Source organism: Salmo trutta, chromosome 3, assembly GCF_901001165.1.
Source record: "Salmo trutta chromosome 3, fSalTru1.1, whole genome shotgun sequence".
NCBI classification, from domain to species: Eukaryota; Metazoa; Chordata; class Actinopteri; order Salmoniformes; family Salmonidae; genus Salmo; species Salmo trutta.
Genome location: NC_042959.1, coordinates 62,286,140 through 62,310,981, shown reverse-complemented (window position 1 = coordinate 62,310,981; position 24,842 = coordinate 62,286,140). Strand labels below are relative to the sequence as shown.

Below are 24,842 nucleotides of genomic sequence, written 5' to 3'. Positions count from 1 at the left end.
CCTATTTTCAAGCTGAGCAAACCTGTTGAGCGTCAGTGAAAAAGGGTGTTGGCGTCTGTCTGACTCAAGAGTACGTTCGTCTATTGTGTCGCTCTATGCCCGACATTTCCTGTTTTTTCCCCCTACACACATCTCCATTTGGGTTTAACGCGTGTCTGAGGTAAGTTTGAATTTTCTAACAACTAGAGTTCGAGTGAATGCTCAGCTGTAGTTTCATCAAAAGTATGAGTATGTTAACCGTTATGTATTCTATTAATTTCAAGACAACAATAGGCGAATCTTGTTTTAAGTAATTTCTAAAATGTTTGCTTAGCGCATCTTTGACCAAGACAAACGTATCACTCTATATGTTCTAGTAGTAGTAGCCTATCCGTAGTAAGAAGGCATATCCTTTTCTTTATAGGCATATCCTTTTCTTTCCTGGCAAGAGTTGTTCAGATTTGGGAAAAAGTTGAGTAGCCTAACTAAAATACTCCAAAGGGTACAATCTTTATTAGGCTATTAATTATGTTTATAGAACAACTGCATGTAATGTAGTTTCAGTTTGTAGCCTAGAGTATAGGCCTATGCGAGACAGACAGATCGAGCGCATATGAGCTAGAGCCATGTGCCAGTATTATAAATATTAATGTTTCTGTGTCACGCAGACGTATTTGTTAACCTGCTTTTATGAATTCAGTTATTTACTCGGGTTGTTCTACAACAGTGTTCTGGATGTTGTTTGTAATATCCAAACAAAAAGTCCATAACCTATAGGCCTAAAGCAACATTTTGATCATCGGCAACTTTTATTCTCCTTTCTATTCCGTTTAGCACTGGTGTCCAGGCAGTCTTCTAAAAGAGGGTGGTCCAGCCGTGCTTTGATGGGTGGAGGGGTGGTCAGGCTTAATGATGCTATACTAATGTTACATGTCCTCTCCCATTAGCAAATATATATTTTTTACTGGATCAGAATATTCAGTATTTGATCATATTAATGTCGCAAGATAATACGTTTGGGACTGGTAGGCTAGTTGGTGTGCTGTCCTTTTGTAATGGAAAATGCATCAGTGTACATGCCGCTGTGTGTGGGGAATTACATTTGAATGACCAATTCTGTTCAACAGCTTGGTGGTACCCTTCACACATTATTGTGCCAACCCAAACCATAGGCTACCGTGCTGGCTTGGATATTTTATTTTCACATGGTCCTTTTCAGCATGGCTCCTGCAACTATGGTGATGCGTAACCAGGCCAACACAGTACAACATGGCTCAGTTATGTTCTGCTCACTAGTGTGACATGGGTAAGCTAATAGACATTTTGAAATGGAATGAATGATTGATTAGTAGACAGACATGTTATTATGAAATTGCTGTTCTATTTCAAGTCTGATACAAAAAGTGTCTGTCCCAAGTCTCCTGTAGGCTATGCTTATGGATCTGTGATAACAGGGATCTGGGGTTCTGGTACAGTGCTAACAGCTCAGCTGATAAGAAGCCTGATAAAGCTGTTATCCTGGACTGATCTTTATTCACTGTGGTTACTCCAGCACAGGGCTGTTGCTAAGGTGATTGATACTGACAGACGGACTTAAAACTGACATATAAATGTTATCTCACACGCAAAAGCTAAACGTGTTCTACTGCCTTCAGTGGGTCGCCTACTGCTGGCTCTAATCATTCACAATGTTTGCCTAGACCTCAAATACGGATGAGCAACGTTCAAAAGTGAGGACCTCGGAGAGACTGCCTCATTAAAAATGAGCGATTCAGTGTGATTACAGAGTGTGACTTATTTATTCTGTGAGACATTACAAATCACAAGAGATGATAGGTAAGCCATGGTTCTATTTTTCCTCACTAAGGCTCATTTGACTCAGATTCAGATAATTAGGGTTCATCACACATTCACCATAGCAACACCATCACTCTTTACTTCAGATATATGAAAAGCTTATTTCAAGGCCTCACTGCCTCAGAAGCACAGCAAAGCAACACCAAGGTCTTTCCCTCGAAGGGAAGGCCGCATGGCTTCTTTAAACAGTGGAACTGCTGTTGCTGCTATTGTTGACCTTGTGGCAGTGGGTAGGAGGGATGAGTCATGGCAATAGTATGCCACGTCCCCCCTCTCCATTGAGCAGCCAGAGGAACACATTGCCCTGTTTTGCTCCTGCAGCTACTTCTTCATCAAACACTAACAACAAGGAGTGGCTTCAATAGCCATCTATGGCTGACTAACAGAAATACAACACTCTGTATGAGCAAATATCGACTACAGTTTACCCAGCTAACTTAAAACGTTCACGGAATTGTCTGGTACTCGTTTCTGTCTGGTTCGGTTTTGGTTGAGACAGCGTGGAAGAATGGACCCATAACATTTTTAATCAACAATTCTGTCAGCATGAAAGAAATAGGTTAAATATCAGATGTTCTTTATTCCAGATGTAATATGAATACATACATGCAATACTGTATTGCTCTATCACAGTCCCTTACCACATTAGAATGGTTTCCCAGTGTGTGTGTTCCTATTAAACCTCAAAGGGTGCTGCCTATTCTCAGCGGCATGCTTTGTTCCTAAATTAGCTGTACGCTAGATTCCTGTGTCCAGGCACCACATCCTTTATGAGCCAGCCCATGGCCAGATCCCAGATCCTCTCTATGGGGGGGGGGGGCGAAGAGTGAACTTGTATGAGTATGGAGAGGTGCCTGGGTCATAGTGGGAGTTGTACACACATAGACAAACAGACATACACATCTAGACTCACCCACACACAGGACATGCTCAGCTGTCATTGAAGCTTTGCTCCTCATCCTGACAATCTTTCAGTGGTATTTTTATATTTATTTTTATTTAACTAGGCAAGTCAGTTAAGAACAAATTCTTATTTACAATGAGGGCCTACCCCAGCCAAACCCTAACCCGGATGATGCTGGGCCAATTGTGCGCCACCCTATGGGACTCCCAATCACGGCCAGTTGTGATACAGCCTGGAATCGAACCAGGGTCTGTAATGACACCTCTAGCACTGAGATGCAGTGCTAGACCGCTGCACCACTCGGGAGCCCGTATTGTGTGATTTGAAAAGACAAACTTGCCTGTTCCGAGGCCTCATGGAACTCTTAGATTTGTCATATGGCAGTGGACACTGCTGTTACTCAAACCTTTACCCAACTGGCATTACATCTCTCTGCCTCTGTAGTGGGGGAAACTTGATCTCCAGTCCTTGGTCTCCAATCCTCCTCATGTTGGTAGGCAGAGTGAATAGAGGGAGAAGAGAGTAATAGAAGAGACTTCACAAACACAAAGAAAACCAAAAAATCCTAGATTTGATCCATTTCACAAGTACCTTTATAAGTAACTTTACATAAGTAATTTCCCCCTTATGTGATTATTCTTACTCCTAATAAACGTAGCTAGTCCTAGGACGACCTTTTGAATCATTTGTTATAAAACCACACATTACAGAAGGGAGAATCTCATTTGAAAGCTTCCAGTGATCCACCATTACAATGAGAACTACAACATGGTAATGTGTTTACCTTATAACTGAATGGCCTTTTCAGGCAGGGCCAGGAGTCTACGAGTAGCTGCATCGTTAGCTCCTTTTATCCCTGTGGGTGATTTGAAGAAAAATTACCACAGGTTCTTTGAAGCCCTCAGATCCAACGTTTTAGGCATCTAGGCTTCCTCAGAAATAACTATGAATTCAGGGTTCTGCACTGTACCAATGTGACAGACATTCTGGAATATATCTCCTGGGATTCTTAATGATACTGCAGATGGCGGGATCTGGACCCGCTGTAGAGTAATGGGTGAGTCGTGACTGACTGAGATGGCCAGATGGAATGACAGGGAGTTAGGAAAAAAGAAAGGGAGTGAGTGAATAAGGGAGTAAGCACAGGTGTAGTGAGTGAATGCGGGGGGGACTGGTGTGGGTGGGTACTCATCGTAAGTTTAGACAAGACCCTATTGTGAATGAGCAGGTTAGTGAGTGAAGTGGGATAAGGAGGGCAGATCAAGGAGAAGAGAGAGGGGTGAACCGATTCTTCCTTTGCTTCAGGCATTCAGTGGCAGGGAGGCCAGCGTGACCCATGTTAGAACACTAAGCCCATTATGACCAGGCCTGGTCTCCAGGGTGAATCTGCCTGGTGGGGAACTGAGGGGATGGCTAAGCACGATCCGCAGCGCTGCCTAGCATTGTCTTGAACAGACAACCAACAACCCTAAACATTGCTACATGAATCTCACAAGGTCGGCCGCCTCCACCCTTTGCTAACATTTACTCTGTAATATGATTCCTAACTTGAAAACGTGGAAAGAAAGAACCCCGGGAGAGTCTACCTCTCTCTCTCCCTGTATTGAATCGTAAACCATCCACGACCGATTTTTGGAGGGCTTCCCGCTTCTTGCATTCCCTCTCCCTCACCAACATTGCTGGGGAGAGGGAGGGTGTGCTCGGAAAGAAACCAGGGAGGGATTTTTCCCCTGGTCGCTGCCAAATGCTAAATAGTACGAGTCGCCATACACTGCTATAAGATAGAGGGAGGCTCTCTGTTTTAGCTGTGTGTTATTGTAAAAGCTGTAGTGTTGTTATATGAGCTGTAGTGTTGTTATGGGAGCTGTAGTGTTGTTGTAGGAGCTGTAGTGTTGTTGTAGGAGCTGTAGTGTTGTTGTAGGAGCTGTAGTGTTGTTATAGGATCTGTAGTATTGTTAAAGGATCTGTAGTGTTGTTATAGGAGCTGTAGTGTTGTTAGTGGAGCTGTAGTGTTGTTATAGGATATGTAGTGTTGTTATAGGAGCTGTAGTGTTGTTACAGAAGCTGTAGTGTTGTTATAGGAGCTGCAGTGTTGTTATAGGAGCTGTAGTGTTGTTATAGGAGCTGCCTTTTACAAAACTTTACCATGGTAGTACAATGAAAAAATTGTATTTGTAGTTTTTCATTATACTACCATGGCAGGAAAATGCCAAGTGACCAAAAACATAGTAATTTATGGTACTCACGTAATGTAACATTTACTACTCGCTATGCAATGACAAAGTGTAGGCCTATTACACTCTTAAACCCCTTTTAGCTCGTAGTGAAAAACCACAATACACATGGTCTAGTAGTGTAGTGTACCCTCTTAAACGTTGGAACCTGGATAGGATATAGTGAGAAAGAAAAAAGGGAGTCTTAATCCTTGAAGATTGTATCTGGTCCTTGTCCAGTATGTGTCTGGTGGCGTACACCACATGACGGAAAATAAATGTAGCCTTATCATGAGCAGAAACAAAAGGGGAGCGTGAGACAGTTGTGACATAAGGGATTTAGCTACCAAATCTCCTCGAGACTCCATTCCTGTCCAAATCAGTATCCAGCCCTTCCAGAAGCATCATGTTAGGCAGAGTATGATCAAAGAAGGCCAAACCCTGGAACTCTGCTCAAGCCCCAGCATGTTTGTTATGTGGTTCCCATTGTCTCTCTTTCCCTCATGGATACTTTAGAAACCTGAGGGTGGGTTGTTGTAACTGTGTGGTTGCTGATGGGTGAGGTGATTTCCTCTCTTTGTCGTTTATTCATAAGGTGTGATGGAAAATCACTGGGGTCTAGTTACTTTACGTTTTGGCGCTGGAGCCATGCTCAATAAAACAGCATTTTTTCCCTTGTGGATTTTCTACTCCTTTATGTCATTTGACAGTTATATGATTATAAAGACATTATACCCCAAAATATATATTGAACAAGGAATAGCTGAAACATAATTGGGTTTGAAGGTTTGGCATGAGATGAAGCAAAGCACTCTGGGCAACATTCAAGATCACATGGGTTACGCTGCTCAGAAGCCATTTTGTACAAATCTAAATCAAATATGGGACTCCAGGGGAAAGCTAAACGTTGTGTCAGGTTTCTGTTGACATTGGAACTGGTGTGAGCCAGTTTTGGGCACTGTATGAGCTGCCATTAGCTTCCCGGGTTTGAAAAGGTATAATCAAGTCAAATAGGTAGTGGGACAAGGGTAATTTAATTCTAACAAGTGGAGCCTTGATCAGACAATCAAGTGGGTACATTGTTTTTCTTCATTTTGAGCAGCAGAGCTCTTGCTTATGTGGGTGTGAAAAGGGCAGGGAGGTTGAGTGCCAATTTGCTAGGGTGCACTGCAGTCATAATGGTCAGCTACTTTATCATATAAAGTCAGCCTAATATTATAATATGATCATATTATTATGCCATTACTTTGTTTCACTCAATTGTTTATGTTCTGTCTTCTCTAGGTGAAAGAGAGTTTGAAGATGGCAAATATCTCTGCTTTGCTTTTATTGACATGTGAGTGGCAGGTCTTAAAGACCAATCATACACAGCTATTAATACCACTTCCTGCTTAGGTTTCCCCAAAGCTACCATCTCTGTTCATCTTGTTTTGCCCAGTCTTCACTCACAACTCTGGCTCAGTATTCAGCACAGTAGATACTACTGTATGTTTTGAGTGAGAGAGAGAATATGTTTATGTAATGTTATGAAATACATAGGGTTATGGATATGAATAGTATACCAATCTAGAACTAAATAGAGGAAGGATAGATTCATTGACCTTTTCCAGTGCTATTCAAGGTGAAAGCCATTGAGAGACCACTAAAGTTACAAGTGCACTTATCACAGGGACGGAAAGCTGACTTGTTTGGGACATTGTTGGGATGCCATGTTGTCAATGCATTATGCTGTGTGCTTACCATTGTGTCTCTTCTGTTAGCAGTTACGTCCCTTGTGTTCGCAGAGGAGCAGAAAGAAAGTATGTAACTGACAATTGTTTATCATAATAGCGTTCCATAGTTTTATTACTCTAAATCTTTTGACATGCAATAATATGGTCTCCAGATAAATCATTGATTCAGAAATTAAAGTAGGCCATTCGCTATTTGCCCATTTTGAGGTTGGGTGCATTCCAGTTCTTTGTATTATTTTTGAAGGTGTCTAGATGCTGTATAAACTGACCTTTGTCATGTTTTTCCCCCTACAGTGGAGGAGGAGGATCCATTTACCTTTGGTGAGCAGAGAGATACATATTTTAGAACACTCAACACCTCTCAACATTCCTGGCTTACTGTGTATGATTCATGCTTTTTTCCTTTCACTCTATCTCTCCCATTCTACTCTCTCCTGCACTCTCTCCTGCTCTCTCTCTCTCTTGCTCTCTCCTGCACTCTCTCCTGCTCTCTCCCCGGCTCTCTCTCTCTCTCTCTCGCTCTCTCTCTCTCTCTGTTCAGATTATCACAGGCTACGTGTTGGGGGGTTGATCCTGGCAGCAGTTCTGTGCCTGATCGGCATCACCATCCTCTTCAGTAAGACTCCATCACATAAACACATACATACTCACACACAATGACACAGTCATAGCATGTATTTACACATGCTCACATTAACATAGGACACAGATTAACTTGTGACCCTTCTTCTTATAACAGGCGGACACTGCAGATGCAAGTTCAACCAGGACAAAAGGTAAACGATCTATCATATCAGTGCATGCTCAGTTCAGTCCAGATCAGGGCACACTCTTTGTGTGGAACTGTACGTTTCAGGTAGGTGTATGTGTGTGTGTTATGTAGCTACAGTGGGGGGGGGAAAGTATTTGATCCCCTGCTGATTTTGTACGTTTGCCCACTGATAAAGAAAGGATCAGTCTATAATTTTAATGGTAGGTTTATTTGAATAGTGAGAGACAGAAAAACAACAAAAATATCCAGAAAAACGCATGCCAGAAATGTTATAAATTGATTTGCGTTTTAATGAGGGAAATAAGTATTTGACCCCCTCTCAATCAGAAAGATTTTTGGCTCCCAGGTGTCTTTTATACAGGTAACGAGCTGAGATTAGGAGCACACTCTTAAAGGGAGTGCTCCTAACCGCAGCTTGTTACCTATAAAAAAGACACCTGTACACAGAAGCAATCAATCAATCAGATTCCAAACTCTCCACCATGGCCAAGACCAAAGAGCTCTCCAAGGATGTCAGGGACAAGATTGTAGACCTACACAAGGCTGGAATGGGCTACAAGACCATCGCCAAGCAGCTTGGTGAGAAGGTGACAACATTTGGTGCGATTATTCGCAAATGGAAGAAACACAAAAGAACTGTCAATATCCCTCGGCCTGGGGCTCCATGCAAGATCTCACCTCGTAGAGTTGCAATGATCATGAGAACGGTGAGGAATCAGCCCAGAACTACACGGGAAGATCTTGTCAATGATCTCAAGGCAGCTGGGACCATAGTCACCAAGAAAACAATTGGTAACACACTACGCCGTGAAGGACTGAAATCCTGCAGCGCCCGCAAGGTCCCCCTGCTCAAGAATACATATACAGGCCCGTCTGAAGTCTGCCAATGAACATCTGAATGACTCAGAGGACAACTGGTGAAAGTGTTGTGGTCAGATGAGACCAAAATGGAGCTCTTTGACATCAACTCAACTCGCCGTGTTTGGAGGAGGAGGAATGCTGCCTATGACCCCAAGAACACCATCTCCACCATCAAACATGGAGGTGGAAACATTATGCTTTGGGGGTGTTTTTCTGCTAAGGGGACAGGACAACTTCACCGCATCAAAGGGACAATGGACAGGGCCATGTACCGTCAAATCTTGGGTGAGAACCTCCTTCCCTCAGCCAGGGCATTGAAAATGGGTCGTGGATGGGTATTCCAGCATGACAATGACCCAAAACACACGGCCAAGGCAACAAAGGAGTGGCTCAAGAAGAAGCACATTAAGGTCCTGGAGTGGCCTAGCCAGTCTCCAGACCTTAATCCCATAGAAAATCTGTGGAGGGAGCTGAAGGTTCGAGTTGCCAAACGTCAGCCTTGAAACCTTAATGACTTGGAGAAGATTTGCAAAGCCAAGAAACGTTTGACCTCTGTGATTGCCAACAAGGGTTTTGCCACCAAGTTCTAAGTCATGTTTTGCAGAGGGGTCAAATACTTATTTCCCTCATTTAAAATGTAAATCATTTTATAACATTTTTGACATGCGTTTTTCTGGATTTTTTTGTTGTTATTCTGTTTCTCACTGTTCAAATAAACCTACTATTAAAATGATAGACTGATCATTTCTTTGTCAGTGGGCAAACGTACAAAATCAGCAGGGGATCAAATACTTTTTTCCCCCACTGTCGGTGTCGTAATGTATAGTGGAATGTAGTGTGAGTTGACACACTGGTTTTCTCTCTGCAGGAGGAGGTCAGGAAGCAATGCCGCCCAGCCACTCAACGACCAAGGTCTGTTCCCCTGACCTCTCAATCTCCTCTCTGATTGGCCCACACTTTACACTGGATGATTCCTAGCCATCTGGATGCATAAGTCTTGGCTAGGAATATAATGAATATATATTACTGACTGGCATGTTTGAGTGATCATTATAAAATATCCTCTTCAGGAAAAAGGATTAGAAATCCGTTAACCTATTCAGCGTCTCGCAAAGACACGTAGTTGGATCCAAAAATGTCATATTTGGACTCATCAGACCAAAGGACAGATTTCCACCAGTCTAATGTCCATTGCTCATGTTTCTTGGCCCAAGCAACAGTATTTTTCTTATTGGTGTCCTTTAGTAGTGGTTTCTTTGCAGCAATTCGACCTTGAAGGCCTGATTCACGCAGTCTACTCTGAACATTTGATGTTGATGTTACTTGAACTCTGTGAAGCATTTATTTGGGCTGGAATTTCTGAGGCTGGTAATTCTAATGAACTTATGGGTCTTCCTTTCCTGTGGCGGTCCTCATGAGAGCCAGTTTCATCATAGCTCTTGATGGTTTTTGCGACTGCACTTGAAGAAACTTTCAAAGTTCTTGAAATGTTCCATATTGACAGACACATACAAGCTCAGAGAGAGCGAGAGAGAGAGCGAGAGAGTAGCACAATCACCAGATGGTGCTGCATGGTTTTGACAAAATAGTATTGGTTGCACCTTCATCACTCAGTCACGTCATTGCCATTGTTATCAGTGTTCCACAAATGCCGGAGCCACATTGGTGTCCAAAAGTAGAACGGGGGCTAATGACTTTGAACGGGAGCTAATGACTGTTTTGCTCAGTGATGTAGTCGAGTCACTAAACCTTGAGTCCGAATCGAGTCCCCCTGTGCTCGCTTCCGAGTCCAAGTCTGAGTCACCAATGGTCGAGTCACGAGTCCCTATGGCTGAAGTCCTAGTCCCAGTGCTCGAGTCCTAGTCCAAGTGCTCAAGTGAGTCACATTAACTCAAAATTAAGTAATTTACCCAGTCAAATATAGTGTTGTGGCAAGAGGAATTTGTCAATAAATAGTTTTCTATTCCTTTACCTTTCTTTCTGTGTCACCAAATGTCTGCATATACTGTAGGCTAATTGTAATGTTACCAGTGCCACGTTCAGTTGCAAAACGTTCTCGAATGTTGCAGATAGAAATTTCATGAATAGAGCCAATGTTATTCCTTATTCAACATGTCAGAGGCATGTTTGTTCTACATAGCATATTTCTATCTGAACATTCCAAAATGTTGCCTCCTGCTGAATGCGCCCCAATGTGTCCATCAATGCATGACAGAAAGAAAAAACCGTAGCGCCGGGATTATGGGTCATATCTTTTGAACGATAAGGGCTAGAATCAAGCCGTTTCTCTGAGGAAACAAGGGAGATTTGGCTTCGTTGGCTACAGAACCTGGCTATGAAATGCAGTGGGGAAAGTGGGAGACTACAAATTCAAAGACAGCCTACTTTTCTATACTCAAGGGAGAGAATAACATAGCTGTTGTTTTACTATTAAAACATAGCTAGACTGTTGTTTAACTATTATAACATAGCTAGACTGTTGTTTTACTATTAAAACATAGCTAGACTGTTGTTTTACTATTAAAACATAGCTAGACTGTTGTTTTACTATTAAAACATAGCTAGACTGTTGTTTTACTATTAAAACATAGCTAGACTGTTGTTTTACTATTAAAACATAGCTAGACTGTTGTTTTACTATTAAAACATAGCTAGACTGTTGTTTTACTATTAAAACATAGCTAGACTGTTGTTTTACTATTATAACATAGCTAGACTGTTGTTTTACTATTATAACATAGCTAGACTGTTGTTTTACTATTATAACATAGCTAGACTGTTGTTTTACTATTAAAACATAGCTAGACTGTTGTTTTACTATTAAAACATAGCTAGACTGTTGTTTTACTATTATAACATAGCTAGACTGTTGTTTTACTATTAAAACATAACTAGACTGTTGTTTTACTATTATAACATAGCTAGACTGTTGTTTTACTATTAAAACATAACTAGACTGTTGTTTTACTATTAAAACATAACTAGACTGTTGTTTTACTATTATAACATAGCTAGACTGTTGTTTTACTATTATAACATAGCTAGACTGTTGTTTTACTATTAAAACATAGCTAGACTGTTGTTTTACTATTAAAACATAGCTAGACTGTTGTTTTACTAATAAAACATAGCTAGACTGTTGTTTTACTATTATAACATAGCTAGACTGTTGTTTTACTATTAAAACATAGCTAGACTGTTGTTTTACTATTAAAACATAGCTAGACTGTTGTTTTACTATTACATTCAATGCTGCTATTGTTTTTAATTTTGCAAAGCAGCTTGTGTTTCTTACCAGGCAAAGGGTAGCTAACTAGAAGTGGTGGTGACTGGCTAGCTACGGGGAAGCAAGAGAGTCGCCTGTAGGGTTGAGCGCTATCCAGATTTTCATATCGTCAAGCCGTCCTTCTTTCATCCCGGGATTTATGCTATTACCAGCTTAGTAAACAAGGGGCCATTAAAACGCAACAACAACAAAAAATACACAAGTAATAGTAATTTCCATGGAGGCTGATATGCTAGATATGCTAATGAGTGCAAGCAAAAATAAACTAAAAGCAAAGACAGGCAACCCAGTTCATGAACTTATACATATATAGGTAGTAGCTACTGAATGTCCTTTTTGGTGAGTTTGGACATTTACAAGCAAATGTCAACAAGAGAAATTGTGCAAATGAATTCAGTTTTGCCACTTTCTCAAGAGCATCATGTGTACACGCTGTGTCTGTGTGGAGTCGTTAGGGCAACGGCCTGTCTGCCTGCTTTGCTCAGAGAAAAGGGCAGAGGAGCAGACTGAGGCTGCTGAGAACAGAGAGGAGAACACATGCAAGGAAATCAAGATAGCAGTGACAGCTGTATAGATAACTCATCCAAAGCGCTTTGACTTCTCAAACACAGTAGAAAGCTAGCACTATATGATGCCCCGTCTCCTTGTTAATTCAGCCAGTTACTTAGCTTACTAGCAAGTTAAACCAAATAAACAGCTGGACTCACCTGCTCCCGCTTTCTCCCGTTGTGCTATTTACAAACAAACACGTGACTGGCTCATCTGTTCTGGTAAGCTTCATAATGTAAAATAATATGACACGTGAAATGAAGAACGCAATCTGCTTTATCTCCTAATGTATTTCACAAGTTGACTGCAGGTATTTACTTAAAAAGTAGCTACAAATATTACAATTCATTGAAAAACTTGTTTAGGCAGAGCCGGAGCGGAGCTTGTCCGCCTATCTGCCCACACTCATCGCTTGCTCCCCTGTAGCTCACCAGCTGATGTAGGCTGGGTGTGGCACATCCTTCCCACTGCTGAACAGAACTGCACTGTGCATCTGTGCTGCTAATATTAATTGTGCTTATCATCAAAAAACTCTTCATCTCTCAAAAAACTCTTGTCCAGTCCAGAACTATAGCCATGGCTGTCACTGTTTTGCCTGTGATCTGGGGACATGGAGGACATGATCATTATGGCTGCCCAACAGAAAGCCGTATGTCGGTGTAATCTCACATGGCTTGGTAATGAATGGCTTTTAATGATTCCAGATATTAAGTCATCTTTCTTTCTGTCCACAGCTCGGGCCAGTGAGTGCTAGGAACCAAACGCCCACCTAGCAGCAGGTCAAATCGACTTCCTGGTTCTGCATCAATCAAGAGATAAAAATTGATGGGTGGAGTTGGCCTGTTTTCTGTCAAATGGAGGTTGTTTTTTTAGAGAGTGGTGCTGTCTTCCCAAGAGGGAGGTGGTACTGTGCCATTGGAGATCAGAGGTGTGCTGCTTTTACCTGTGTTGCTGTTCTATCTTCCGCCCATTACTCTGGTTTCTGCTCTGCCCAATGCTCACACTGTAACTCGCCACCAGCGAGCACACACAGACAGACAAAGCAGGACACAATTTTCCCCCATGTTCTTTGTATTTAAACAGATAACCAAAAGATGCTGTGTGTCGACTCACTCATTATTTCATTGCAATGTTTTTTACCTTTAGTGACTCCACCTGTATGTGGAAAATATGCGGTAGATTTGACTGTTTGTGTGCGTTTTGAATTGCCATACTGTCCCCTAATAATCTTACATGCATATACATTACTGTAAAATAGGTACCGGTAGCCATAAACTATTATAATGTCAATAACTATTCACACACCTTTATCTTGATTATTCCTATATTCACTTTTTAGTTGAGTGTAGAAAAGTGCACTGGTCTATGCAGTAGAATCTGTTGTATGATAAATGCAATGTTTTTTTAATAGTACAGAATGTTAAAATTATTTCAATAAGAGGATGATATAGTTTTGATTGAGAGTGTTTTTTCCACCAAAACAACATTAATGTTATTTTAGTTTGTTAGATACCACACAAACAATTACAGTCCCTGAAGAGGGTTTTCTCCCCAATTGGCTTTTAGTGAGTCACGGTCTACATTGAGATGTTTCTTGGCAAATGAGTAGATGGTGTCTATGTTTGTAATTCAAATTAAAAGAGTTACCTTTTATGACTGTGTCCAATGTTACATTACATTATACTAACAGATGCTGAATCTCTAAATAAAATAAGTCTCTGATAGGCTTCTCAAATGTAAATACTGCAAATACTTTTCTCTTTTTGATGTAAGGCCCATGTCCTGAGTGGTCCTGAATTATTTCTACATCGCCATCTACTGGATTACATGAGACATTGCAAAAAGACTGGTACAGTGTTTCTCAAACGCATACAAGCATTTCAAAATAAAAAATAAATTCAAAACAGTGTTCACAAGACACTAAACTCGGTGTCCTTTGCAAAACAGTAAAATCATTTTTAAAATAGTTGCCTTCTCAAAACATTAATACATTCATCAAAACTACACTGACTGTACAAAACATTAGGACCACCTGCTCTTTCCATGAAATAGACTGACCAGGTGAAAGCTATGATCCCTTATTGATGTCGCTTGTTAAATCCACCTCAATCAGGGGAGGATACAGGTTAAATAACAATTTTTAAGCCTTGAGACAATTGAGACATGGATTGTGTATGTGTGCCATTCAGAGGGTGAATGAGCCAGACATAATATGCAAGTGCTTTTGAACGGGGTATGGTAGTAAGTGCCAGGTGCACCGGCTTGTATCAAGGACTGTAACGTTGCTGGGTTTTTCATGTTCAACAGTTTCCCATGTGTATCAAGAATGATTCACCACCCAAAAGACACCCAGCCAACTTGACACAACTGTCGGAAGCATTGGAGTCAACATGGGCCAACATCCTTGTGGAATGCTTTCGACACATTTTAGAGTCCATGCCCCCAATGAATTGAGCCTGTACTGAGGGCAAAAGGGAGTGGGAGGTGAAACTCAATATTAGGAAAGTATTGTTAATGTTTTGTACACTCAGTGTAGATACATTTCAACACAGATCCCAAAATTGCTTGTATGCAATTGAGAAAAACTAAGATGATCTGGACTGCATGTGGAAACAGTCCTTTACATTATGAACCATACGGTCTATGGTATGAACACCATCTTATGTCATAATTTTAAAAGTGAAAGTGTGTCAAGGTCATAAATATCCTCCAGCATAATTACGTATGTCCTTGCCAGTTTCCGAGCTACAGTCCAAATCCAAAACTCTACTCACAGGCATTCTACCTTGAATAGAGTATGGCAATGATAACAAAATCACCTTATCATGGGTTACACTGTATTCAAAAGTGGTCGTGGCAGGTCATGAGTTGCCATGGTAACTGAGATATGAGAGTCAGCTGATACGGGCTGTGGAATCAAATTTGTGGAGAGTTTATCATTGTATGATACAACCAGAAGGTCACAGAGGGTTTGTGAGTTAGACAAGAAGAAACAAGCTGAAGAAGAGCATTAGACCTTCAAATTTTTGTGCAAGAGTAGTTTACCCAGACCCATATTGAGCATACTCCTGGACTGAATACGCACTTTGGAAACTCAGTTGACCATGCTGTTTAGTCCAGAAGTAGACTTAATTTGGGTCCGGGAGACAGGCCCTGCATGTATTATTTGTATTTCCAATGCTCAATTCCATTTCTTCAAACAATGTGATAAGAGTGAGTCAATACAGTCACATACACTATATATACAAAAGTATGTGGACACCCCTTTAAATTAGTTGATTTGGCTATTTTAGCCACACCCTTTGCTGACCGGTGTATAAAATCGAGCACACAGCCATGCAATCTCCATACACAAACATTGGCAGTCGAATGACCTTTCTGAAGAGCTCAGTGACTTTCAACATGGCACTGTTACAGGATTCCACCTTTCCAACAAGTCAGTTCATCAAATTTCGGCCCTGCTAGAGCTGCCCCGGTCAACTGTAAGTGCTGTTATTGTGAAGTGGAAATGTCTAGGAGAAACAATGGCTCAGCTGCGAAGTGATAGGCCTCACAAGCTCACAGAACAGGATGCCGAGTGCTGAACCTCGAAGTGCGTTAAAATGTCCTTGGTTGCAACACTAACTACCGAGTTCCAAACTGCCTCTGGAAGCAACATCTGCACAATAACTGTTTGTCGGGAACTTCATGAAATGCGTCAGCTGGAGTGGTGTGAAGCTCGCCGCCATTGGACTCTGGAGCAGTGGAAACGTGTTCTCTGGAGTGATGAATCACGCTTCACCATCTGGCAGTCTGACGGACAAATCTGGGCTTGGCGGATGCCAGGAGAACGCTACCTGCCCCAATGCATAGTGCCAACTGTAAAGTTTGGTGATGGAGGAATAATGGTCTGGGGCTGTTTTTCATGGTCCGGGCTAGGCCCCTTAGTTCCAGTGAGGGGAAATCTTAACGCTACAGCATACAATGACATTCTAGACGATTCTGTGCTTCCAACTTTGTGACAACAGTTTGGGGAAGGCCCTTTCCTGTTTCATCATGACAATGGCCCTGTGCACAAAGAAATGGTTTGTCGAGATCAGCATGGAAGAACTTGACTGGCTTGCACAGAGCCCTTACCTCAACCCCATCGAACACCTTTGGGAAGGATTGGAACGCCGACTGTGAGCCTGGCCTAATCCCCCAACATCAGTGCCCAACCTCATTAATGCTCTTGTGGCTGAATGGAAGCAAGTCCCAGCAGCAATGTTCCAACATCTAGTGGAAAGCCTGTTACAGAAGCAAAGGCTGTTATAGCAGCAAAGGGGGGACCAACTCCAAATTAATGCCCATGATTTGGAATGAGATGTTTGACAATTAGGCGTCTACATACTTTTGGTCATGTAGTGTATTTCTGACTTATTATTATCATTTGTTATAGCGCTACTGCTCAAACTGTTTACAATAGAAACGTCATTCGAACTTTAAAAAATGAAACAGGGCCACACTTGAGTAAAGCTAGATGGACACCTTAATCAAGCACACAGTTTTCTTCAGGTAAATTACCCTTTCTAGTTCTTCTATTGTCATCGTGACAAACCAAATAAAGCAGACGACTTACCACCTAAGTCGTTATCTGATCAAGACTTTATCTGATCACGACTGCTTTCAACATCTGAATTAAAACATTAAGATGTTGAAAGCAGTCGTGATCAGATAAAGTCTTGATCAGATAATGACTTAGGTGGTAAGTCGTCTGCTCTATTTGGTTTGTCACGATGACAATGGCAGTACGCCCAGAGCTTGCAGAGCAAGGGGAACAACTACTTCAAGGTCTCAGAGCGAGTGACGCCACCGATTGAAACGCTGTTAGTGCGCACCCCGCTAACTAGCTAGCCATTTCACACCGGTTACATAAACAGGTACAGTATGTGTAGTGTCATACCGTTGCAACATGCATTATCATCATGAAAGCATAATATGCTGCCCTTGAAAGAAATTAAATGATGAATTTCAGAAAATAATGTATTGCTCTGTGTAGGTTTTTAAGGCTGTAGGTATGGGTGTGCTCGGAGGCGTGGGCCTAGCCACAGGTGCCATTTGTCTGCAAGCCTATTTTGAGAGAGCTGGCATTGTTTTGCTGGTGCCAGAGGGATGTTAGTCCTCTTTTCTCACCCAAACAACTGTTTGGTGGTATAATAGACACTGAATAGTTCAGAGACATCCTTTTTACTTGGACCTTTACCTTTTTCAGTTGGATTGTGACTTTGCATCCAGATTCCATTGGGATTTACTTTTAGTTAGATTTTTAGGGTTCTTTCCTTTGGATTACAAATATTTCTATGGATTTGGATTTGGACTTCCATTCAAGGACTGAAAGAATCAACCAGAGGTTCTGGTAGGAGTAAGGTTTTCTTATGCTTACTGTTGGCTCTGACAGGTCTATTCATGTGTTGCTGATTATTGTACTTTGCTTTTGTTGTTTATGTTGAAACCCATATTATTCCTATCCAAACACCATTGCACTGAATAGCTTTCCTAATATTTATTTCTGACAAGGTTGTGTGGTTATGCAAGTCTGTTACAGAAAATGGCAACCACGAAGGGACAGTGAGAGATATAATTCTCTGTGTTGTTGACAGGATAATTACTTATCCATGTGGCTGCTTCTACAACTCTTGTGGATATCCATCATGAGAGGGAGGATTCTCCCCTTGAGCAGGAAGAGGGGCTTCTTTTAGATTTCACGGCTGGTCCCTTTGTGATCAGACAAAGCCCAGTATGCAATCTAACAGCAACTAAATGTGGGAGATTCTCAGGATGAAGAAGGGATTACTGATGGACCACCTCTTGGCCCAGGCCTGAGGCAACTGATCCATAATGATGATGAGGAAGAGGATGAATACAATTGTTTGACTTCACACTTAAAAGCTGTGGAAAGAGATATTCAGGCGTTCCATTACAATGCTGTAAGGCAAGATGTTCTCCGGTACTATATTGACCGTAAATAACAACGCTTGCAAAATGCTTTTCATGCTCTATGACAGAAATCAGGCAGTCAATGGTTGATTGTTTGGCGTGGAGAGACAGACAGTTGGATACATTACTCAAGGACCTTTCTAGGAAAGTGGCAGCTCCATGCGTGATGAAGCTCCGTCTGTCCATTTCTCAGTGTCTGGGACAAGGAGAGCTACTGGGTCTGCAGCAAGAAGAGATGCTGGGTTTGTACAGAGAAGAGACACGGTGTGGTTGAGGACAGGAAGGGAGCCTACTGGGGCAACAGAGAATACAATTGGAGGCCGATGCTGGGAAGAGAGTGGCGTTGCTGTTCACAGATACAAACTACCAGTGAAGGTCAAGTTTCCCAGCTTTGGAGGACGGTAGGATGATGAAGATCCTTTGACCTATCGGGAGAAATGTGAAGAATTTCTGTCTCTTCATCCTTTAACACATGAGAGGGGTGTTGGTAACTATAAATACTGTTCTACAGGGCACATCCAAAGACTGGTGGCACAGGTTGATACCTGGTTGATACCTTCCTCAGGGAATTTCTCTCTGAAGACTGAGGCAGAGAAGAGACTTCGAGACAGGATTCAAGGCCAAAAAGAGAGCATCCGAGACTTCGTTTTTCAGTACAGAACTCTTTCTATGCTATGGAAGCCTGGTCACACTGAAAAAGAAATGATCAATCTGATACTCGGAAATTGTAAGCCGAAATTGTCCAGCAGTCTCAAAGGGACAGCCCACAAAGTTGACGAGCTGGTGTGGATTGGAACCCTCATAGAACGTGACTGGTCAGGCCAGACCACCTACTGGAAACGGGTGAATGCTATCGCAGGCAAAGAGCAGTTCAAAGGCCCAGCAAGGACCAGGAGAAGTGGCCACCAGATGGAGGCAAAGGAGCAAGATCCAAAGTCCATCGGAATGCAGTTTTGCCTGAATGCTCTAGTAACCAGGGAAGACAACCCCTGGCCAAGATCATGTACCCGTGATGGTGCGGGGGTTGAAGTGTAAACCATTGTTGGACACAGGGTGTTCATTCACTCTGTTGCAGGAATCCTTTTGGAACCTTACAAAGAAACCCCATACCCCATGCTCTGAGCAAGCATTTGTCTTGGCAGATGGACAAAGCCATTCTGCCTGTGGACATGCCAAGCTACTCTACACTTTCCATGAGGAGTTATGGTTGGTGGACACCTTTACGATGCACAAGTCCCACCTGGCCTTCCCCATTGTGCTGGGTCTGGACTTCCTGTGCAAGACTGGCACATTACTCAACTTATGGACATGCATGTATAGAGTGAGACATGAAGGACGGCATGAGAATCATCCTTTCTCCAGGGCTAGGTCAGATGGGACAAGCCCAGCTGTGAAGAATCATCAGTGGTAGGGCTATATGTTGCATCGCCCATCTGAGGGACAACCACATCAAGGCTGTTGTGGACACATCCACCAAGGAAGGCTTATATAATCTCCTGCACTAATAGCAAAAGGTATGTACAGACAGACTGGGGCTAACACAGGTGGTAAGTATGTTTGTCCATGTTAAGAAGGATAGCAGCATCCGATTCTGTGTTGACTACTGATGTCCAAATTCAAAAACACCTGGATTCCTATCCCATGCCCAACCTCCAGGAAATCCTTGAGTCACTGCATGGAGCAAAGGTCTTCAGCTCCTGGGATCTTGAAAGGGGCTACTGGCAGGTGAAGATGGATCCTGCTAGCCAGCAGAAGACAGCCTTTGTGACACCTTCAGGCCTATTCAAATTCAAGTACATAAAGTACCAGTCAAAAGTTTGGACACACCTACTCATTCAAAGGTTTTTCTTTATTTTTACGATTTTCTACATTGTAGAGAATAATAGTGACGACATCATATTTATGAAATAACGCATGGAATCATGTAGTAACCAAAACAGTTTTCAACAAATCCAAAAATATATTTCAGATTCTTCAAAGTAGCCACCCTTTGCCTTGATGACAGCTTTGCACACTCTTGGCATTCTCTCAACCAGCTTCACCTGGAATGATTTTCCAACAGTCTTGAAGGAGTTCCCACATATGCTGAGCACTTGTTGGCTGCTTTTCTTTCACTCTGCTGTCCAACTCATCCCAAACCATCTCAATTGGGTTGAGGTCGGGTTGTTCTTGGGGACCTTCAATCCTGCAGACATTTTTTGGTACCCTTCCCCAGATCTATGCCTCAACACAATCCTGTCTCGGAGCTCCCAGGACAATTCCTTTGACCTCATGGCTTGGTTGTTGCTCTGACATGCACTGTCAACTGTGGGACATTGTATAGACAGGTGTGTGCCTTTCCAAATCATGTCAAATCAATTGAATCTACCACAGGTGGACTCCAATCAAGTTGTAGAAACATCTCAGGGATGATCAATGGAAACAGGATGCACCTGAGCTCAATTTCCAGTCTCAAATCAAATGAAATTTATTGGTCACATACACATGGTTTGCAGATGTTATTGCGAATGTAGCGAAATGCTTGTGCTTCTAGTTCCGACAGTGCAGCCGTATCCAACAAGTACTATCTTACAATTCCACAACGGATACCTAAGCAAATCTAAGTAAAGGATGGGAATAAGAATATATAAATATAAATATATGGATGAGCAATGTCAGAGCGCATAGGCCAAGATGCAATAGTATAGAATACAGTATATACGTACAGTATCAGATGAGTATGTAAACATTATTAAAGTGGCATTATTAAAGTGGCTAGTGTTCCAAGTGTGACTGGTGTTCCAATCAAGTGGCCAATGATTTCAGGTCTGTATGTAAGCAGCAGGCTCTCGGTGCTAGTGATGGCTGTTTAACAGTCTGATGGCCTTGAGATAAAAGCTGTTTTTCAGTCTCTCTGTCCCAGCTTTGATGCACCTGTACTGACCTCGCCTTCTGGATGATAGCGGGGTGAACAGGCAGTGGCTCGGGTGGTTGTTGTCCTTGATGATCTTTTTGGCCTTCCTGTGATATCGGGTGCTGTAGGTGTCCTGGAGGGCAGGTAGTTTACCACCGGTGATGTGTTGTGCAGACCGCACCACCCTCTGGAGAGCCCTGCGGTTGTGGGCGGTGCAGTTGCCATACCAGGGGTGATACAGCCTGACAGAATGCTCTCAATTGTGCATCTGTACAAGTTTGAGGGTTTTAGTTGACAAGCCAAATTTCTTCAGCCTCCTCAGGTTTAAGAGGCGCTGTTGCGCCTTCTTCACCACACTGTCTGTGTGGGTGGACCATTTCAGTTTGTCAGTGATGTGTACAGTACACAGAGGAACTTAAAACTTTCCACCTTTTCCACTGCTGTGCCCTCGATGTGGATAGTGGGGTGCTCCCTCTGCTATTTCCTGAAGTCCACATTCATCTCCTTAGCTTTGATGACATTGAGTGAGAGTTTTTTTCCCTGACACCACACTCTGAGAGCCCTCACCTCCTCCCTGTAGGCTGTCTCGTCATTGTTGGTAATCAAGCCTACTACTGTTGTGTCCTTGATGATTGAGTTGGAGGCGTGCATGACCACTCAGTCATGGGTGAACAGGGAGTACAGGAAGGGGCTGAGCACGCACCCTTGTGGGAGAGTGTTGAGGATTAGCGTAGTGGAGGTGCTGTTTCCTACCTTCACCACCTGGGGGTGTCCCGTCAGGAAGTCCAGGGCCCAATTGCACAGGGCGGGGTTGAGACCCAGGGCCTGGGTATTGAATGCTGAGCAATAGTCAGTGAACAGCATTCTTACATAGGTATTCCTTTTGTCCAGATGGGATAGGGTAATGTACAGAGTAATGTTAAATGTGTTAATGGTTTGATGGCTGAACAACAGGAATAGGCCTACAGTTAAAATGACAGGGAAAAGGCTTTGTTATCATTATGCAGAAAGATGGGGTGGGGAAAAGGTAGAGAAAGGTTTGTATGTTTCTATTTCTTTCTTCTATAGGGTGGAGCTACATGAATCTGTTTGATTGAATAGTTTTCATCTATTCCACAACCAGTGAATGCCATCTGTTCTGTAGAGACGTTTAATTTCCCCCTGCTTTGACAATGGCAAAAGTAATGTTCTGACAGCCTGAGTGACGGTTTAGCAGTTGAAGTTTAATCACATTTCTCAGGGCTGCACCCCAAGTGGAACTCTATTCCCTATATAGTGCACTACTTTTGACCAGCAATTGGAAATTGCAAAATGTTGATTTTGATGTGTGCTTGGGGTTATTGCCTTGCTGGAAGTTCCACTTGCGGCCGAGTTTCAGCTTCCTGGTGTGACAGAAGGGATACAAACCCCGAGTTTACCGCAGAAGAAACCAACGTCTTACCATTAGACCAATAGGAAATTCCCTCTTGGGCCGAGGGCAGACACTGATTTTGAAGTTGCAGGCGGAGCTACTCCTTCACGTGACCATGAGCAACCATTCTTTGGCTCATGTCCGCTATATTGGCAAAGGCAAACAAGTTTTGGTTAAATACTGTAAATTAGAAATGTGTTATAAACATTATGCTGACCATGCCATCACGAGACAGCCTTCTTCTAAGCAATTTGATATGTTGTCTTAAATTAATCATTGTTTATTTGTCAGCGCACTGGAGAGGTTCCAACCAACTCAATGTACCATAGTACACATGTCAATCAGGAGCTCTGCCAGGGCAGTCCCAGCAGTTGTCTTATATATGGCTATACACAGACAAGTTATATTTGCATGATTTAGCATAATTCTTACTCATTACCGTTTTGTTTCATTCATGTGACTGACCAATACTGCTTCATAACACGTGATAGGCCAATACCTCACGAGGCTTCTTCTCTCTAAGCTGAGACCTTGAAACTGAGATATATTTCAAAACAAGCTCTGGGCGTATTGCCAAATTGCAGCTACTGATAGTGAGGATGTGTACAGTCAACCACCTGCATGAACACATAAATTGTGTTCAGAAATGAGTTATAAGAAAAGCACAAACAAACATTTCCATTACAGCAAAAACGAAAGTAGGGTGGATGTATAAGTTTGCGAGTTTGAATCTCGTCAGCAACAACTTCAGCATTTCAGCAACTTCTCAACTACGTTTTAACTACTTTGTAACTACTTAGCATGTTAGTTAACCATTCCCCTAACCTTAACTCTTTAACCTAACTCCTAAACTTAACCCTAACCCCTAATCCTAACCCCTAGTTTAGCTAATGTTAGCCAGCTAGCTAACGCAAATTCGTAAGATAAAATTTGAATTGTAATTCGTAAACATATGAAATGAGTGAAGGACATCCACAAATTAATACATACCATACAAAACGTAACATATCATACGGAGTGTTTCGGATTTACTTGCAGAATAATAGGAAACGCTCTGAGACCAGGTTGGTTTCAAAGGCCTGGACCATAATGACTGAACACAGCCACACCACATTTTTTCAAACCTGGCAGGCCGGACCTAGCTTAATGGCCGGCTTGACCTATCCTTCTGGCCGGACTAACCTACCTAGCCAGCGGGTCAGACCTACCTACTTGGCCGGACCTACCTACCTGGCCGGCCGACTGGTCCCATTTGGCTGGATGACCGACTGGTCTCATTTGGCCATTCGTCCTGTCCTATCTGGCCAGCAGGCCGACTAGACCTATTTGGCCGGCCGACTGGACCCATCTATTTTTATTACATTATCTTATTGCATTATTGCCTATGTTACATTATTTTTGCCGCATTATCATAATGTTACATTGTCTTGTTGCATTGTCATTTAACATTATAATTTGTTACAGTCTTGCTATTTCATCATATTACATTATCTTGTTACATTATCGATGCTACATTATCTTGTTGTATTATTGTTTGTTACATTATCTTGTTGTATTATGATACGTCATCTTGTTACATTATCTTATTGCCTTGTCATTTGTTACATTATCTTTGTTAATTTTTCTTCTTATTCTTCAATCAACAGTCTTTGCTGTTTTTTTCCTGTGTTCACTTACTGTCACGTTCACTGTCCTCAAACTCCCTGTCATAGATCAGCCAAGGTTCAGCGTGCCGGTAATTCCACATACTTTATGAGTGAAACCGAATAAACCACGAAACAGGTAAAACAGACACAACCGTGGCGCACTCAAAACACTCACAGAAAGAATATAATTACCCACAACTGAAGGAGGGGAAAAAGGCTGCCTAAGTATGATTCCCAATCAGAGACAACGAATGACAGCTGCCTCTGATTGGAAACCATACTCAGCCAATCAAAGAAAAAAAAAACATAGACATACAACACATAGAATGCCCACCCCATGTCACACCCTGACCTAACCAAACAGAGAAAAACGGCTCTCTTAGGTCAGGGCGTGACACTTACCATAAACAAATACTTTAAGCCTCACTTTTCTTATAGTTTTACCTTATTACAGTATCAAATATACAGTTTTACTTACCATAAACAAATACTTTAAGCGTTACTTTTGTTACAGTTTTACCTTATTACAGTATCAAATATACAGTTTTACATCAAAACAAAGAAAAATAAGTATTTGAATATCTTGCACTGAAGAGTCATCAATAAGTACAATAATTCAATGTGACTGTTACTGGTGTAGTTCAAAATATCACCATGGGGTTGTGCCCAACTCCTATCCAGGCTACGGTACCTCTGCATTAGATGGACAGCATTTCTGCCTGACTGCTGGACTTGTTATTTGACTCCAGTCAGCTACTCAGTCTTTCCCCACCCCTAACCCTT

General features: G+C 42.2%; 1 protein-coding gene across 8 annotated transcripts; it reads left to right on the top strand.

The window, feature by feature from the left end:
• Positions 1-13,891, top strand: LOC115182593 (phospholemman). 8 transcript variants are annotated; one of them, XM_029744141.1, is made up of 9 exons: positions 1-160; positions 1,199-1,285; positions 6,238-6,289; positions 6,714-6,752; positions 6,981-7,007; positions 7,228-7,302; positions 7,426-7,462; positions 9,188-9,231; positions 12,889-13,891. In XM_029744141.1, exons 3-9 carry the CDS (start codon positions 6,256-6,258, stop codon positions 12,906-12,908), a joined length of 276 nt encoding a protein of 91 aa, XP_029600001.1. In that variant the 5' UTR covers positions 1-160; positions 1,199-1,285; positions 6,238-6,255; the 3' UTR covers positions 12,909-13,891. The 8 variants fall into 8 exon arrangements, with proteins under 8 accessions (XP_029600001.1, XP_029599992.1, XP_029600025.1 ...); XM_029744132.1 differs by having other exon boundaries at positions 1,107-1,285; XM_029744165.1 differs by having other exon boundaries at positions 2-160; positions 1,107-1,285; positions 6,717-6,752.
• The last annotated feature ends 10,951 nt before the right edge of the window (positions 13,892-24,842 follow it).